The 19,655-nt window shown below is 36.1% G+C and overlaps 1 protein-coding gene across 1 annotated transcript in view; it reads left to right on the top strand.

Moving 5' to 3' along the window:
• Smp_130280 (cell polarity protein) overlaps positions 1 to 19,655 on the top strand; it is a gene marked incomplete at its 5' end in the record, with an annotated part of 121,213 nt that overhangs the window by 748 nt on the left and 100,810 nt on the right. The window contains 5 exons of the mRNA XM_018799811.1: positions 3,581 to 3,877; positions 6,472 to 7,223; positions 9,467 to 9,607; positions 12,395 to 12,556; positions 14,611 to 14,930. Coding sequence (XP_018651563.1) covers positions 3,581 to 3,877; positions 6,472 to 7,223; positions 9,467 to 9,607; positions 12,395 to 12,556; positions 14,611 to 14,930 — 1,672 coding nt within the window. The remainder of the gene's footprint in view (positions 1 to 3,580; positions 3,878 to 6,471; positions 7,224 to 9,466; positions 9,608 to 12,394; positions 12,557 to 14,610; positions 14,931 to 19,655) is intronic.

The following is a 19,655-nucleotide window of genomic DNA, read 5'->3' as shown; positions in this document are numbered from 1 at the left end:
TTAGTGTTGTTTGTTTCAATCTTCCCATTGATGTTTTCAGACTGCAATTGATCAGTCTCTTATTGGTATATGTGCATACTGTGCGGACTGCCTCGATATTGTCTTAATTCATAAGCATTATAAGCAAAGATTGAAGCGAAAGGTACTGGGTTCGAATTCCAGAGTGAATATCAACTCTGGGATGCAGGTATATCCAGCTGACGAGTTCCAAATAGGATGAAACGCTCGTCCTGGATTTCACTATTAGCCACTATTCATATTTGCTTATACATTATGAATAGTTGTTATTATGTTTGAATATATAAAATTTTTATTACTATGTACAAGAAGAATCTGTAATAGGAGTGGAAAGTTGTTGATAATGGTACATAAATCATTCTGTAAGTGTTAGATATTATAAGTATCTGAATTTTAGATGAAACTAAATATAAACAATGTACAATCAACATTTCACTAATATGAAGTATTTTATGATCAAATTATGTCAATGAACTCATTAAGGTGTTCCGTTCATAGATAGAATAACTTTGATCATGATAAGTTTTATCGTTCACAGTTGTTTATGAATTAATAATGAAGTTAAGCATTAATACCGTTCGATAACGGTTAAGTGGTCTATAGGTAATGCGTTCGAGCGCGAGATCTTAGAAGCTCACTACTGTGGAGTCCCATACTAGGATGAAACGGCCATTCAATACTTTTAGGTTTTTGATGGTAGTCTAACATTTACCAATTTATGATCTCAATTAAAAATCAACAATCTTCACAACCCTATACTCATTTCTTAAATTTGTCTAGATTATTCATAAACTATAGTCTCACCTATTTCGTCAATCAGTTTTCCTATTAAGTTTTTATTTGTAATTATCCTATGAATTTTTCTATCCTTATCAGAAAATGTAAATAATTACTGATCAGAAGAGGTTTTGTGAAGAATTCAGTATTTTTCATAGTTGAAATCATGAGTCAATTGAAGCTAAACCACCATGGAAAGCATGGAAGCACCGGACGGCCGTTTCGATTTATTATGGGACTCCTCAGTGGCAGCGCGCATCCACGATCCCGCTTCGTGAGATTCGAACCCAGGACCTACCAGTCTCGCGCCAGAGAACTTAAGCGATAGACCACTAAGCCGTCATCCAACGGTGGTAATGCCTAACTTCAACCAATCCACGAAGTTGAGCAGCCATTCACCAATTGTCTTCAGTGAGTTGTTATCTCACAACAGACGCGGTTGAACTCCACTGGTTACTGCTTCTCACTAGAACTCCAGGAAATACTTCATGGAACCCGTCACTGGTGAACGGTTGCTCAAACTTTGTGGATTGGTTGAAGTTAGACATTATCACCGTTGGATGCCGGCTCAGTGGTCTATCGTTTAAGCGCTCTGGCGCGAGACTGGTAGGTCCTGGGTTGGAATCTCGCGAGGCGGGATCGTGGATGTGCACTGCCACTGAGGAGTCCCATAATAGGACGAAACAGTCGTCCAGTGCTTGCAGGTTTTCGATGGTGGTCTAGCTTCAATTGACTCATGATTTCAACTATGAAAGATAATTACTGATAATTACTGATATTAGAAATAATGGTTATAGTAATCATTCAATCAATCGATAAAAGCTTTAAGTCAGAAATAACGTTACAGATTGCACATGAAGATGATAATTCCTCATTGATTATAAATGAACTAAGATGCATCCTGTTTATTAAATCTATTCGTTATCCACATTAAATAATAGACCAATCAAAATTCAGTCCTTCCAAAAATGGATTTGTGGGTGTGGCTTGGTAAAATGACCTTCGAATATTGGCTAATCAAGTCATAGTTACTAAAAATAGTCATTTATTCAGCTCAGTAATAGTGGTTAGCGTATATTTAGTTAGTTTTTCTATGGGATGGGGTCGCTAACCCCATACCCAACCCTCCTCCTTTACCTGGGCTTGGGACTGGCAGTAACTCTAGAAGAGCTACAGGCGGAGTTTACTCAGTCATAATATATATATATATATCCATGTTTTTGTTCTTTGAGATAATGGATGGATAAATGATAGATCATCATTGAGAACCTGGAAGCACTGGACGGCCTAGTACGGTATTACTCAATAGTGCTCATCCACGACCCCATATGCTGCGATCGAACCCAGGACATACGGTTTCGCACTCGAACACCTAACTTCTAGATCAGTGATCCGTTATTCAACTGTGTTATTGTCTAAATTCAACCAAGCTACAATAATACGTGACCATCTTCCATTGTCTCCAGTGAAGTTCAACAATCTCCACAACCTCATGCTGACCATTTTGATGTGCTAACTTGTGACTAGCTTCGAGAAGGAATTCTTGTAATTCTAGTGAGAAGCTATGACTAGTGAAGCTAATCCTTTGTAAGCAGTTACACACCGAAGACACAAGAAGATGGAGACGTAATGTCGTAGATTGATTGTAGTTGAACGCTAATACCGTTGGATGCCTCCTCAGTGGTCTAGAGATTCTGGGTTCGGCCCGTGATGGTGGGATCGTCGATATGCACTGCTTAGGAGTCCCACACTAGGATGAATAGTCGGTCCAATACATCCAAGTTTACAATGGTGAACTAATATTGATTGGTCCAGGATTTCAATGAAACTCAACAACCTTCACAACTTTATACTGAGAATATTTTAGTTCAAATTTCGTCATTTTCCAGTGTATTCAGCAAGATACAATCAATAGTTTTGTGCAGATGTCTGTTCCTATTGTAATCAATAGGATTCGACCAGCACTAAATGATAAGACAGTAATGACATTAGTTACTGCTAAGTGACCACCTGATCGTAAATATGTCCGTCATTCAAGAGGTAGGCGTTTCTTCAAAAAAACTTCAGTAGTAACGTCTTTGACTATGGCACTGAGTGAAACAATTCGAATCCCACATGGATTTTCATTTTCATAAATACTACAGATCTTCCATGCTGACAATTCCCGACAAAGAGAAAAATAAGCTAACACAGGGCTTCTTACTGATTACTTCTAACCATTTAAAGTGCTTAGATAAATCAGAAGACAAGATTCATAACATCTACTACTACTAACTTCGAATAAATACCTAAACTGTTAAGTAGAATTTGGTCTAAGTATTTGTCAAAAATTGTCTTCAGTTATCCACTCTTGCATTTTTCATGTTTAGCTACATAAAGCATATCTGATTTTATTTTCTTGATTGTATGAAGACTGTGCTATAAACAAAATTCATTTTATTGAGATAACGAATAGACCTAAGCTAGGCAACCATTGAAAACCTGGATGCACTGAAAGATGGTCATACAATAACGCGGATTGATTGAAGTTATGCTTACATACAATTAAATCTTGCTTCAGTGGTCTAAAGATTCTGCATTCGTATATGAGACCGAAGGGCCTGAGTTCGACCTCCCGCGGGAAGGGTTGTGGAAAATGAGAGCTGAGAGGTCCTATACTAGGATAGAATATTCTTTTAGAGCTTCCAGGTTTTCAATAGTATGTACTAGTTCTCAAATGTTGTAGTATCTAAATTGATAAATATATTTTATAATGTTTAATCTATTCTCTTTTTCGTTAAACTAGTTGTCAACAATTTGCCTAACGACAAGATACGATTAGTTGACGGGAATCAATTGGTGCATGCTTTATTAAATACAAATGATTTACAACATTATTACAATCATCATCAACTCATAGCTAAATCGGTGATTGGTTCACCTTACTTGAATATTGATCCTATTGGATTACCGACAAGTATTCAATTTCCTGCTGAACCAGTCAGTGGATTGTTTTTAACTCCTATATTGGAACAAACGAATAAACCATTAAATCAGTCCAATATATTTGATTGTCCATGGAATTTGACAGCATGTGTCTCAGGTAAAAATAGACATTTATATTGTGTATGTGTGTGTGTGAGGGCGTATAGATTTTTGTATATCAAGAAACAGATGAAATGCTTTAATTATAGTTCGTAATGTCTGATGCATATACAGTATTTTCGATTGATGATGTCAGTTTATGATGAGAACAAGTACTTTATACTGATGAAATTCAATAAATACATTCACTAATCTGTCAATGACTCGTGTGCATCATTAATCCTTATGGTCTCATTACTCCATATTTACTTACTTACTTACACTTGTTACCCCTCATGGTGTGGCACAGGCCACCCCCTAGCATTCTCCATCCAACTCTGGGTAATCCTTTCCAGTTGTTTCTGGTTGCTATTCATTCTTTTGATATTTGCTTACCGTTTGCGACACAATGTATTCCTTGGTTTTCCTCTTTTCCTTGCACCTTCAGAATTCCAACTTAGCGCTTTCTTCGTGATGTAATTTGGTGATTTCCACAATGTATATGTTCTATCTACTTCAAACTTCTTTTCCTAATTTCCTCTTCATTTGGAAGCTGGTTTGTTCTTTCCCATTCTATATTTATTATCAACTATATATTCCCTCATTACTGTGTGGTTAGACATTTCATGTATATTGTTGTTGGAATTTCGAGTCATAATTGAATTAAGTGTAATAGAAAAGTGATCTTCATTCTATCTTCATCTTTTGGTTGGTCACTAATTTAGAAGGAGCTCGTGGATGACCAGATGTTACCGTCTTGGTTGTTGTTTACTGTTCGATGTATCGATTGGTGAGTCGGTCACTAGTTTAACTGACAAACTATGGAATAATCGACACCCGAATTACAAAGATAGATAGATAGATAGATTATGCAACTATTTTTTTGTCATTACGTCCTGATTAAACGGGACCCAATTCAAACTCCACTAAACAATCTGTTTTTTTTCCTGACAATACATCTATGATGCAAGTTGGTTATCTATGAAGGTTGTAGATACGTGCATCTGATGTATACAAGGTAACACAAAACTTGAGTGAATCAGTTCAACCAATTGTTTCCAATCATTCATTAAAAATCAGTCTAACATATGTGATATTCCTTTCATTTTAATTAATGTATTTAACATTATAGTGAATAATTCCTGTCCATTATCAATCTTCAGTTTAGATTGGATTACTAGAAATTCAATGATTATTAACGTTAACCTTATTGTGTCTGAATAAGTTAAAGAAAATAACATGTCAGTCAAATAGTATTTTAATAGCTGAGTTCATGAGTCAATTAAAGCTAGACCACCATGGGAAAACCTGGAAGCACTGAACGGCCGTTTCGTTCTAGTATGGAACTTCTCAACTGTGTGCATCCACGATCCTGCACCAAAGGGACTCGAACCCAAGACCTTCGGTCTCGCACGAGAACGCTTAACCTCTAGATCACAGACCTGGCATCCAACAGTGTCTAGCTTCAACGAATTCATGAGATTGCACTACTGTCCACTATTGTCTTCAGAGAGTTACTATCTCACAACAGACCCGGTTGAACTATACTGGTCATGGCTTCTCACTAGAACTCCAAGAAATACCTCTTGAAGCCAGTCACTAGTGAGCATATGATGATTATTATCCAGCGAGAGGGATTGTGGATTCACACTGTTGAGGATTTCCATACTAAAACGAAACGGCCGTCCAGCGCTTCCAGGTTTTCCATGGTGATCTAGTTTTAATTCACTCATGAACCCCACTATTAGGTTACTACAATCTTCACAAAAGAACTCTTCTGAAAATAGTATTTTATTGAATTGATTTAAGGATTAACAAATAAGTGTATCTGCCCATACACTCCACTGATTTACGCACCAAATTCATAATCATACATAAATGTGCTTATCTCATTAATAACAATAGTTTTATCTAGTCAGCTTACATAAGTCACATTTATTGTGGTTAGAATACGTAGTCATTATCATTATTGTTAATCAGCTGAGAAGGATCAACAAAAATGTCTGAACTTGCCAATATGGTTTTTAATGTATCATATAATTTAATACCATTTAGTCTAATCTTTAAAAGGTAGAAATGCTCCGTCTAGATTAGCCTTTTACCCCCAATGAAGCATAGGCCGCCGACCAGCTCCGTCTAGATATCGAGTTTTAAAAAAAAACTTTATCAGTGATATTTTTAGAACGTGATTGTAGAGATTGTTAAATTTCAATGAAATCATGAATCAATCAGTGTTAGACTGCCATTGAAAACCTGGAAGCACTGGACGACCGTTTCGTCTTACTACGGGACCCCTCGGCAGTGCATATCCACGATCACACAATATCGTAGATTGGTTAAAGTTAAAAATAAAACAGCATTGGATTCTGGCTCAGTGATCTAGAGTTTAAGTGTTCACGCGAAAAACCGGAGGTCCTGGGTTCGAGACCTGCGCGACGGACCGTGGATATGTACTACTGAGGAGTCCCAGTAATTCCAGGTTTTCAATACTGAACTAACATTGACCAATTCATGATCTCAACTCAAACTCAACAATCTCCACAACCTCATCCTGATATTTTAGTATACTTAATTATCCTCTTTTTTTATTGATTATATTCATTCATTATATAGATCAATTTACTATTGGATTTGGTTTATTCCCTAAACAAAATATACAAAATTCTAAAACTCATGTTGCTAGCTTTATAGCTTCATATTTTACTAATGATCAACAACAAAAAATACCATGGATACTAGAATTTTATCTTTTATCTGATGACTTATTATTCATCAATTGGGATCAATTATCCAATACTAATGAACCATTCAAATCTTCATCCATATCCAATATTATCCCATTAAAATTTAATCAATGGAATAATATAGAAACAACAGTTCATTTAAAAAGGAAACAACTTATTATAAAGAATAATAATAATCAATATATTACATCACAAAAATCAGATCTTCATAAATCTGATCGATTATCAATAGTTACTAACCGTAATATTGATTTATTAAAATCATTGATTGGTTTATTATTTGGGAATATTATTCAATTACAATCCAATAATATTGATAATCAATCAATTATTGATTTTGCAATTAATAATTTTTATATTGAATCACCTGATATCAAAAGAAATCGTAAACCAAAAGATTTAACTAATATATTAGAACAAATACCAACTAATCCAATTAAATATATTTCATCAGTAAATTTTCCTGAAGGTAGTTTTGTACGTTATGATTTTATGAATCGTTTACAAAGAACTGTTGAAGAAGAAGTATTAACAATTAATTTTACATTACCATTTGGTGTTACATCTGGTTTATTATGGTTTAGTGAAAGTGATCAATCAAAAAGTTATGTTTATATAAAGGTAAGTACATAAGTAAGTAGATAAGTAAGTATAAAGGTTTACTTAAGTAGTTGAACATGCATGGAGGACAGTTCACTGACTTGTTCGAGGTTAAAGATCAGTGTTAGGCAAGGTTACTTACTCTCACCCTTTCTCTTTCTCCTGATGGTGGATTGGATTATGAAGACGTCAACATTTACGGGGAAGTATGGGATACAATGGACAGGTAGGATGAAGCTGGATGATTTAGACTTCTCAAATGATCTGGCTCTTATATCACATACGCAACAACAAATGCAGGAGAAGACAACCAGTGTAGCAGCATCCTAAGCAGTAGTAAGTCTCAACATACAGAAAGGGAAAAGCAAGATTCTCCGATACTACACAACACACACCAACAAGTCACACTTAACGGAGAAGCTCTGGAGGATGTATAAACCTTTACATATCTGGGGAACATCATCATTGGTACAAGGGGGTACCAAATACACATGCTGCACACAATAACAATAAAGTTGTGAAGAGATAGAGAATGTAAAGTGCGTATACTAAAAAGAAGAACAAAAGCAAACAGAAATTAGTGTATGAGAGTGAAATAATAATAACAATAATGGGAGAAACACTTCAGTTAGCGAAAATACAACCAGAAAGAATTTTTTTCAGTTAAACAAAGTATGTTCACTTTTCTGAAGAAAACAAAGTAAAGTCATGCCATGATCACCACTGGCTTCTATTCTCATCTATGTCTGATAACGTCTGAAGCTACTGTATTGCACCATCTCTAGGACATCAACTAGGGAGTTGTGAAGGACCAACGGAAGCTACTCTTGTACAGCCTTTTTTCATACCACGACACCATGTCATACACTGACTACCTCTCCGCTTCTTCCAACCGGTTCCAGCGTCTGCGAATAATAAACGACCTGGAATTTTCTGGGACGACATTTGTAGGACATGCCCAAACCAACGAACTAGGTGTTTCAAAATGGTGACACCAATTAAATTATCGCCGCTGTGCTCGAACACACGATGCCGAATCTCCGCATTAATAACAAGGCGTTGCCACTGGATGTCAGAGAGTCGTCTAACATCCTCAACTCGGAGAGGTCAGGCTTCACAAACATAAAGCAAAACTGCTCTCAACGACGCGTTGTAGATCCAACCTTTTACATCCAGACTAACATCACGAAGGAGTCAAAGATGGCCCAGATTGGTATAGGCCGCCGTAGCTTTTACTATAAATGAATTAATCTAATCTTTCACGCCACCACCAGCACTTACGCAGCCACACAGATACGTGAACTTCTTGACTACCTTTATCTACTCACTATCCAGAGTTAGTTCAGAATCAGGGTTATGCTAATCTTGTAAGATAGGACTGAAAAATTTACAGTTGACTGATCAATAAGCATTGATCAGCGTTATACTTGTTTAGTTCTTAGTTCTGATCATTTCAATCTTGATCAAAGTAATGCTTCTTGGTGGATTAGAACTTGAGTCATCCGGCACTGAGTACTGGTTAAACATGACACTATTCACTAGTCAGGTATCAATATTCAAGCAATTCTCCTTATTTTTTCTAGCAAGTGTCTAAGTAAATCCTTAGTCAGTACAAGTGTAAATTGATCTTTTCCAGGTTTCGAAACTCGAATTTTTGATGACCAATTCTTGAAGAATAGTAGATTCGTACGGTCCTCCAGAGATAAAGATAGTTAACATAATTATGTTAAATTACAGTAATATACGAAACAAGTTGAGTAAAGTTTAAGTAATGGCCATATTTAAAAGAGAGATTACAATGTTCCTAATATAGTGCATAGTAGGATTGAAATCCAGGATGCTGGTTTTTTTCCTATTTGGAACTTGTCAACTACGTGTACCACGACCCCAGTATTAATGTTCATCATGCTGAAATTCAGACCAAGAACTTTCCACACTAAACACCAACACGCTATACTTCTATTTCGGACCTAGTGATTCAACATAATTACTTCAAGTGTAAGATGACTGAAAATCACCAGAAGGAAACAGTAATCACGAATCTCACAGGGCAGGATCGTGGATGCTCACTGCCACCGAGGAGTCCCACACTAGGACGAACCGGCCGTCCAGTGCTTCCAGGTTTTCCATGGTGGTTTAACTTCAGTTGACTGATGATTTCAACTATATAAAATTACTAAAATATCCATAAAACTATCTCAAATCATTTGCCATTTATGAATTTCATTTCTTTTTTTTTTAACTTTTTCATTTAACTATTCAAGAACTCATTACTTTATTACATTTATGCAATTACTGATCAAACTGGTAAAGCACAACGTACAGTAACTGAAGAAATATTTTTGAATTCATCATTAATTCCAGAAAAACCACAAGTTTTACAACTAATTCGAGATAGAGATAATGTAAGTTAAAGTGTATACTATTGTTATTAACTTAATATTGTTTCTAAAGAAGTTCCTATGAAAGTTATGAATGTCAAAATGTATAAAATCAAATACATCAAACATAAACGGAGTGAGAACCTTCGAATATCCAGTGCATTAAGCCTTCACAATGATCTTGAAAATTACTTGCCCCCAAATGCCCTGGTACAGCCGAGAGTGGAGAGAGTCCGCTCTCCCTCTCCAAATGCTCTCATATGGCCACGCGTATATAGCCTCTGCCAGGAAAGTCCTACTCATTGCCTTCTCTCAAACGGGGTGTTGTTTACGAAATTGAGAGGACGAAAAGCAAACGTCCAGCGCTTTAACCGGGTTGGTGGACACGGACAGTCCAACTAGGGGAGTTATAAAACCCTGATTCCAAACCAATGGTGCACATGGGCTGACTCCAGTATCCTGAGGGAAGAAAGGGCGTACGAACCAATCGTTGCTCACCATCGACCATGAGACTGAATCTCCTTACGATGCTCCACTGCCTTGTGGATCAGACCTATAGGTCAAAGGCTCCGGGTGTGGCCCTCTGAGAAAACCACCTGCTTCAGTTTGGGCACCTGGGTAGTATCACAGCCCTCATACAAATCAAATGAGATTTGTGTGGCGCATATATATTTGGTGCCCCTTTGTACAAATATTTATGTGTTTAAATAAATAATAATAAATAAATAAATAAAAGTTACTTACTTACTTTCCCCTGTTACTCCTCATGGAGGAGCATAGGCCTCACTCCACTTTTCTTCATCCAATCCTGTCCTGGGTAATCCTTTGCAGTTCTTTTCAGTTGTTATTCATCCTTTTCATATCTGCTTGTATTTTCCGGTGTAATGTGTTCATTGGCCTTCCTCTTTTCCACTTCCCTTCCGGATTCCAAGTTAGGGCTTGCTTCGTGATGCAGTCCGGTGATTTCCTTAATGTATGTCCTATCTTTTTCCATCGTCTTTTCCTAATTTCCTCTTCAGCTGGAAGCTGGTTTGACCTTGAAAGTGGTTGTTGTTTAATTTTACTACATACAACTTGAAGTTATTGAGAAATTGACATACAACTGAAGTCGTTTTTTCACATCGGGCTTCTGTAAAGTATTAATTAACTTAACAGAATCATACAAAATGAAGAATGTTCCCTCAAAATATTACATCAATAGATCACTAAGTATTGACCAGTATCATGTTCCCCTATTCGTTCAACAATGATTGAGTTTTATCCATCAAGTTGTAATATGACCATCAGTCTAAGTAATTTGACATTACGTACATTTATGTTGAGATGTTAGGTGATGGTTGGAGGCAGTCGATTTGAGACTCTGATTGCTCTAGGTTTAAATCATCCAGTTCAAAGAATGTAACTCTAACAAAATCATGCACATGATCTACAAATCCTTTTCACTATACGAATATGACAACAATAACGGAACCATATAACCATATAGCTAGGAAAATATTCCTGAAAAACTTACGCAGTCTAATCTACTGTAGATAGCGTCGAGTCTCGATTGACTATGTTCACCACTATAGTAAGATTACGCGCCCGAAAACAATTTGGTTTCTATGATAGCTCGTGAGTCAGAAGGCTGTAATTAGTTCAGATAAAGTATATTTACTGGCGATCTCGTGGTATCGAAAGAATAGCGAGACGTGCCAACGAGTTCAGGCAATAAGGGCAGAGCGTAAGAATGTTCGAACCAAACAAGGCAGACGGCCGAACGTAGAAGTGATTTTTATACAATTAAACAGCAACGAGTACGGTAAAACAATCACTGGTACAATTGGTTATAATAATAATTGTTTCCATTACACCGATCTCGTTTTCGTCGAGAAAAGCAGGTCACTACACTACAATGAAACAAATAGATTGTTAAAGACTATAAAACTGATTACTTATCGAAGGGAAAAGATGTTTCTGAAGAATATTGAACGATATTCTGTATACAGCCAATCAAACAAATCAATCAACCTAAGTATAATTAATAAAGGACGGCAAATCAATATATGCTCTCAACAAAGACTTCAGACAAATCAAATACATTCTCAGACATTCACTTAAGCATCATAAAATAACAGAGAAACAAATGAAGAACTAAATCTATGTATTAGAAAAGTAATAAGCACGATATACATTATTGCAGAGATGAAATAAGAACATGGCTAAATGTAAGACGAGACAGAAGACATATCATACAGGAAATATACTGGAAGAATTCTCTCTCTCACATACATGTATCCCTTATAAAGAACTCTTCATTAGAGAGGTTCTTCTGACCAGCAGTAGTGTCTTGATTACTAAATTATTCAAATCAACTAGTGTAAAGTCGAAAACTATGGATAGCAATAATATTTTTCACCTGATAAGTCCCATAAAAGACGAAACACTTTTAAAAGGAATCTTTTTATCTTGTCCTTCTATTATTTGAGGGAAGGTAGACAGTGATTTGTTTACATATCCAGTAAGAAATATATCAGAACTGTAACTTATACTTTTCCTACCCTTTATGCTTATCATAATATACATGTCAGTCAAATTGATAACATAGTCTTAATCTGGGTTGTTTTAGCATGTCAGTGATAAGGTGCCGGGTTACCTAATCAATATGTTGTGTGACCATCGTATACTTAATAGTAAGGTCTCAGGAAACTAAATACCATATTAGTGTGGCCGTGAAAGTTTAGTCTTATTTCAACTTTCGAGTAGTATTTAAGGTTGATTTTAACCTTTTTTATTTTTAATTCTTTGTGTGCATTTGATGTTTCACTGTAGTTGACAATTACACTTGATCATCGTAGCCAAGCAAGTAGATCAATTGCTGGTCGAGCACCTTTAGTATCGACTGATGGAAAAGTTTATCTTGGTGGATCAGTTGATCCAATCAAAGATACTGAAGGAAAAGTGGATAGAACTTTTGAAGGACGTATTACAAAGGTAATTTGTTTGTTTACATGAAATTGAGTGTTTTCTGTTAAACATATAAAATGTATTGCAAACTAGGCGTCTACAACATTACTACTCTTCATAAAATCAGTCAACTGTGTTGTATTGAATGGTAGCCAACTATGATGTTGATAAAAAAGGTTTCTATTCGTTAGTTCATCCGGCTACATGAACAAGAAAACTGAGGTTGCGAAGGAAGCTGTTTTTTTAACCAAGTGAATGGAGAATTAACTGCTTCCCGTGGTCTCGCTGGTGCTGGTATATCATTGAGTCTTAGGCTCTTTTGGACTGGATTCCAGTAGACAGTTGTTTGTGCACTGTCCGACTGAACGGGATAGTAAGGACTCGGGAAGATAGGGACACTCGTCGTTTCTTCTTAGTCGTCTTTGCCTACTGTCGCACTGACTGCAGCTCAGATGATGTAAAAGATGAGTTTTAGAGAAAGCTTTCCGACCTTCTCCGAAAAGCTAGGCTTTCTGATGTAGTAATAGTGGCTGGTGACCGAGTAAGTAATGCAGTCGTTAAGAAACGGGTACTAGGTAAGGATGGCAAATCGGTTGATGAAGTAGTGAAACTTCATCAGTTGAGATGGCTTGGACATGTGTTACGTATGCCCAACCACTGACTGCCCCGACGCGCAATGTTTTATGGCGTAGGATTAGGTTGGAAGAAAGCTAGGGGCGGCCAGACCACTACTTCTACCACTATGGGATTTGAATCGACAACTGCATCTCTGTGTTAATGTGATAAGTCAACTCGAACTGATGTACGCATGTACGAAGTTTTACGTTGTGACTGACTGACTGATATTACATCATAAATGTTCTCATAATTAAATGACTCAAGACTAAGGGTTCTAGGTTCGATCTCTGGTTTTCGGGTAATGAATGCGCACTTCTGAGGAGTCATATACTAGGACGAAACACTTGTCCAGTGCTTCTTGGTTTTCAGTGGTTCTCTGACTTAGATCAGTCTTTGATATTAAGTTTACCATTTGGAAATCTCTACAAACCCTTAAAGTAACTTATTTTATTAACAGAATAAGTTTAGTTTCAGAATATTGACAGCTATGATTAGTAGAATGAGATAAAAAAGAACATTTCTCACTGTCATATGATCTACCATGAGAAGTTAGTAGACTAGAATTTTCTTGAAAATGAGATTTCGCATCATGAACTGACTTCAGTTAGATAACCCTTTAATATCAGAAAACATTTGGCATCTATTTCATCCCAGTATGGGTTTCATCAACGTTGTCCATGACAACAATAGCGGTTAAACTCAAGACCATTTAGGTTCTGAGTTGGTATCCAGTGGCTTATATTTCTATCCACAGTCAATTACCAATATATTTCTTGATCACTGTTTAATTTGTAGTTTACATCATGAACTTAATTTTGTTAAATAATGGTACAGATCTAGAATACCATGGTCATTTGTTTTGACCTTTTATGGAAATCCTAATATGTGTGTTACCACAACCATGTCAAAGATGAAACTCAGTATATTCAGGTTTCTTGTGTAGAGGATCACCTTCATACGATCGACGTCACATTCAACGATTTCAATTCATGAGAGTTTAGACCACCATCAATAATCCCTATCAGTGATTTAATGATATTCAAAATTATAAGCTTCAATTTAATCATAGTTTCATTCTCCAGTACATATTCATGACTTCCTCTCTTGATCAATTATCTACGATCTTTACATAAACATCATTGCTAGAGATGGATAGACTCTAGTGATGAAATTCAGGGTGTGTTTCGTCCTTTTTGACACTCGTCAGCTAGGTACACCAGCATCCCAGAGTTAACTTTTACTCCAGAAACCGAACCCGTTAACATTCATTTCAATCACCATCGAGTTATTAACTTACCTACTGAGTTCAGATAGTTACTAGTTTGCTTGTGTAATAGCATGAAGTTTAGTTCATTTGCATTGGTTTTTTGAATCTTTAGGACCGTAAAGTAATTGCTGAATTATTATTCTGTTATTGTCTTTATCACTTTCTATCTTCATTTACCCGTCCTACTCAAATCTAGGCTGAAATTACAAGAAAAGGTGATAAAGATGTCAATCTATTAAATGTATTAATTGATCCTAAATGGAAAGATTCTATACAACAAACTGGTATAACTGATGTAAGATTTCGTTTACCTAAAGCACAACTTATTATTGGACCAACATCATCAAATAAACGTTTTACATCATTAGAATCAGAATTTTCACGTACACCAGTTCCAATTACATTTATGGGTACTGATGATTCAATTGTACGATTTGATACATGGAATTTTGAATTATATCGATCATTTGAAATTAAATTTTCCACTTATGAACCTAATGGAATTTTATTCTTTGTGTAAGTTGAATGAAATTGAGTTCAGTTTTTTTATAAAAAAAAAAGATTGGTGAGACTACAATTTATGGACGACCTTTGTGCGAAGCCTTAGTAACCTTCAGAATGTTCACCTACTAATCTAGGACTAAATGATGATTATGAACTACGGTGACCTTCAGAATGTTCACCTACTTACGGGGGCTAAATGAGAGTTATAAAGCAGTTTGAAGTTGAGAGATTATGATTTATCGTTGATGGTTAGGGTTAGGAATTAGATTGAAAGTTTTCATCACGAACTGACATCAGCTAAAACGTCAAAACGTTATTTAGCCAAATGAATGAGCGAATTTCGCGCTAAAATCCAAGATCAATTATCTTAAATTTGATTGGTTCGTTCATAAATTATAGTTTCGCCGATTTTGAAATTCTTTCGTTATTAGGATAGTTCCTTCCTTGTTAAAATCTTCTTTCATTACAGATTGTTATGTTTGATCATATGATAGTATTTGTCAACGATACATATTGCCAGCCATAACTAGGATAAAATACAAGACTGATGGTTGAAATTCCGATCTTTTTTTCTTCAAAATGGGTCACAAACATATGGTACAATCATAAGCTAACTGAAATAGATATACATGAAGACTATTCAGTCATGGATATCAAGCATATCCAAACTTTACATTGTAATAAAGCTACTATTTCAAAATGATATCCTAAAGTGATATAGAATACTGATTTCATAGAGTTGAGATCATGAGTCAATTGAAGCTAGACCACCATCGAAAACCTGAAAACACTGGACGGCCGTTTCATGCTATTATGGGACTCCTCAGTGTCAGTGCGCATCCACGATCCCGCACTCGTGAGATTCGAACCCAGGACCTACCAGTCTCGAGCCAGAGCACTTAACTGTGGATACGCACTGCTGAGGAGTCTCATAATAGGACGAAACGGCCGTTGAGTGCTTCCACGTTTTTCATGGTGGTCTAGCTTTAATTGACTCATGATCTCAACTCTATGAAATTACTAAAATCTCCACCAAACCCCTTCTGATAGAATACTGATGTTTACAAAATCTATTCTTGGACAACATTTTCAATTGGATGTAGAATTGCCTGTAAGCTTTCATGAATCTGTGACGATAATATAACCAATTAGTGAATAACACTGAATTCATGTTCTTTTTCGTTGACTTTTCGTTTCGTCGGTTGAGGAAACAACAAAACTGTATGGGGTAAATTCAAGTTAAATCCAATGCTAATGTACAATGTATCTACATTTTAACAATGATTTACAGTGTTTTCAAGTTAAGCTGACCAGCGTTTAGCAAAGATACTTTTACACAAATCTGTACAGTAGGTAGTGAGCAGTGTGTATTCTTGCGACTGGCAAGAATTTACTTCATTCGTCGACCTAGATAACCTCGTTACTTAAAATAGCACAATCTTCAATAACTGACCACTCATCTTGATCACCATCTTGATACTGATTAAAGTCTGTTGATCAAAGTCTCAAACTGGCTACCAGCATGAATAACACAGCATTATTGTGTGTTTTAAAATCTAAATGAAGTACTCTACGTCAACGTATTCTACTAAATTGGTAATCATTATCAAGTTCTTTTGTTGTACACTAGTTACTTTAAATTAAGCATTTTTTGGGTAGAATTTGGATAGGCAATTACTGAGAACCGAGAAACACAGAACAGTTGCATCGTTCTAATAGGAGGTCCTTCAGTGATTGGATCCAGTACCTTTAAACCTCTTGGTGAACGTCTAACCACTGAGGTGACGTCCAATTTTACACACCAACATGGACTAATTCATGATATTACCAGACGATCTCCTATTGTCAATGGTCATATTTTTCTGACGTCGGACATGATTGAATTCCACTGATCACTACATCCCATTAGAACTCGGACAGTCACCTCTCAAAGTTACTCTCTGTTGAGTGAGGTACGAAGACAAGACAGCTATTCAGTATTGTTTCATTTTCAATAGTTAGCTAATTGAAATGAATTCGAGATGTGAACTTTAGAATTCAACTATCTTATTATACCCTATAATAACAGTGTGTGTTGCTGATACAAACTGCTCCAATCCAGTGAAAACCTACACACATTTTAAACATATGCACAAAACTAAGAGTTTTGTAATCCAAACCTTATGTTTGAGTAATCTGTCTAAAATTGTGTCATTTTCATAATTAGCATCATATGTTAACATTGTATTCATTAGTATACGCTGTATACACATACTTTGATACCTCCGATATTGATATTATCTGTTTAGCGGTATGCATCAAAGTGTAGTGTATACACGATGATTAGTTTTGATGTATACAATTATTCTGGTTTGTAAAGAAAAGATAGAATGTAGCTAGCAATGAAATGTAGGATGTACGTTTCATCCTGTTCGTGATTGGTCAACTGGTTGTATCTACATCCAAGAGTTGAAGTGCATTCCGGGACTCGAACCCTAATACTCTTCACTCTAAAATTAATTGAATTGCAGTCAAAAATATCAACAACGAGATAATCACAAATTATTACAAAGTAGATTAAAATTCATACTCATTGCACAAGTGAATGGTCAGATGGTCCTAGTAGCTAAAGGGAAAACGTGTTAGCATGTATAGGGAAAGGTACTGGGTTCGAGTCCCGGTTATAGCACTGACACAGGTGAAGATACGTCGTAAGTGGTAAATGTGCCCCATAGATTGCACTGATAGGTACAATCCATCTATGCTAAAACATATTAGACATAATTTCGATACTGAGTTAATCCAATCTATGGTTGATAAGGTTATGTGATATGATTCAATATCGTCTGTAGTAACTCAGATCCATTCTCTCTTTATCTTCTCTTAGATTTAGAGTTTAAGTATGATCATATACTTTTTGTCCCGTAAGTTCATCCTTTCTTTTCGAACCATGTTGTCTATACTTATTGTTTCCTACTACTACTATTGATACTGTTACTACTTCTACTACTCTGACAATTGTCTTTATTTGTCTAGTATTTTAGTAAAGATTAAACTCTGTCTATGAAGTTGCATTATAGTCACTAATCTGAATGACTCAACTTGTGATTCACTATGTTGAGACATAAGGTGTCTAGCGTTAGTCCTAACCTAGGTTAACTAGCATTAACTACCACTAAAACGTACCAGTATTCTTGAAGGAACTGATAACTTTTACTGGATTCAAACCCTTCTGAACCCAGTTTTACAATCTAAGATGATGCTAACCACTCAGTGGTAACGTCTCAGGCTATGAAGCTGGGTGGCGCTGCTTCGAATCCTATGAGGAGTATCAATTCTCTCAAACTTACAGGTACACCTTACTGACAAGTGCCAACTGTCACAAAACCTAGGTCAAGCAGGATTTCCTCCAATAACCTCAATTAGATTAACATAATGACACTGTTGTTTATTTTTTGTTAACTAGTAACTATGAGAATATTGGTTTACTTTCAACTAGATTCTATCCCATAAATCCTTTTTCTAATATGAGAGGGAAAAAAACTAGGTCTCCGATTTATTCACTAATCACCAACTTATATACATAATCCAAGGTATCCTCTCATAATTTCCTTTTACTATCAATGGATAAAGGTGGTAAGAGATAAGATACAAGTTATGGGAAATTCAATCTAACTGAAATGTTAGTATTGTAGGTTTAAATGATACTAATGTCGAATGATGTTATCCTTATAAACAACCTATCTTTTATATACTACCACCACTAAATTAACTACTTCTATGAATTCGGTGTTCATCTTGTTGTGCTAACGAGGTATGGCAACTTGGACCGATGCATATGTGTGCCTGGTCCTACGTTGTAGCTGACTGACTAACTGGATTCATTTAAGTTTAATCAATAGTACATTTACATGGTACACCTAATTTGATGTCTATTGTAACTGGTAAAAAACAAAGTGGATAGATAGATATATAAAGACACACACACACAAATACACACTTGTATTTTGTGTAAAAATCTATAAAAATGGCAAAACAAAGTGACTTTTCGGTCGTTTCCTTTCATCTAAAAGATTTGATAATATGTATATCTTGAATTAAATTCAACTTGGTATTGTTTGTTTGAATCTTCCCATTGATGTGTTAGGGCTACAACTGGTCAGTCTCTTATTAGCATATGTACATACTGTGCGTAATGCTTCGATATAGCCTTAATTCATAAGCATGGTAAGCAGAGATGGATAGTGGTTAGCAGTGGAATCCATTTTGACGCGCGTTTCGTCCTATTTGGGACTTGCCAGATGGATGTATCTGCATCTCGCAGTTAATGTTCACCCCATTGCACAAGCACGTGGCTATCAGGACTCAGTGGCCGAGTGGATAACGCGATGGCGTTTGAAGCGAGAGGTACTGTGTTCGAGTCCCAGAGTGAGTATCAACTCTGGGATGCAAGTGCATCCAGCTGACGAGTCCCAAATAGGACGAAACGCGTGTCCTGGATTCCACTGATAGCCACTATCCATGTTTGCTTACTATATCTTGAATTGTTTAGAAGTATAATCTACTAACTTCAGGGGTTAAATGGTTAGAATATAAATTTTTTGAATTATAAGATGTTCACGAAGTTATAATTCCTATCTAGTTATAATTCCAGGCTTTGATGCAATCACAATTGATTGATCACTGGGTTGGTGATCAATGTCATGCGTGTCTAGTCTTTCTTGTTGCAGATCGAATGCTATCGATCAATTTGCAATG

This window comes from Schistosoma mansoni, chromosome 3, assembly GCF_000237925.1.
Source record: "Schistosoma mansoni strain Puerto Rico chromosome 3, complete genome".
NCBI lineage: Eukaryota > Metazoa > Platyhelminthes > Trematoda > Strigeidida > Schistosomatidae > Schistosoma > Schistosoma mansoni.
This window is presented reverse-complemented; position numbering and strand designations above follow the sequence as displayed.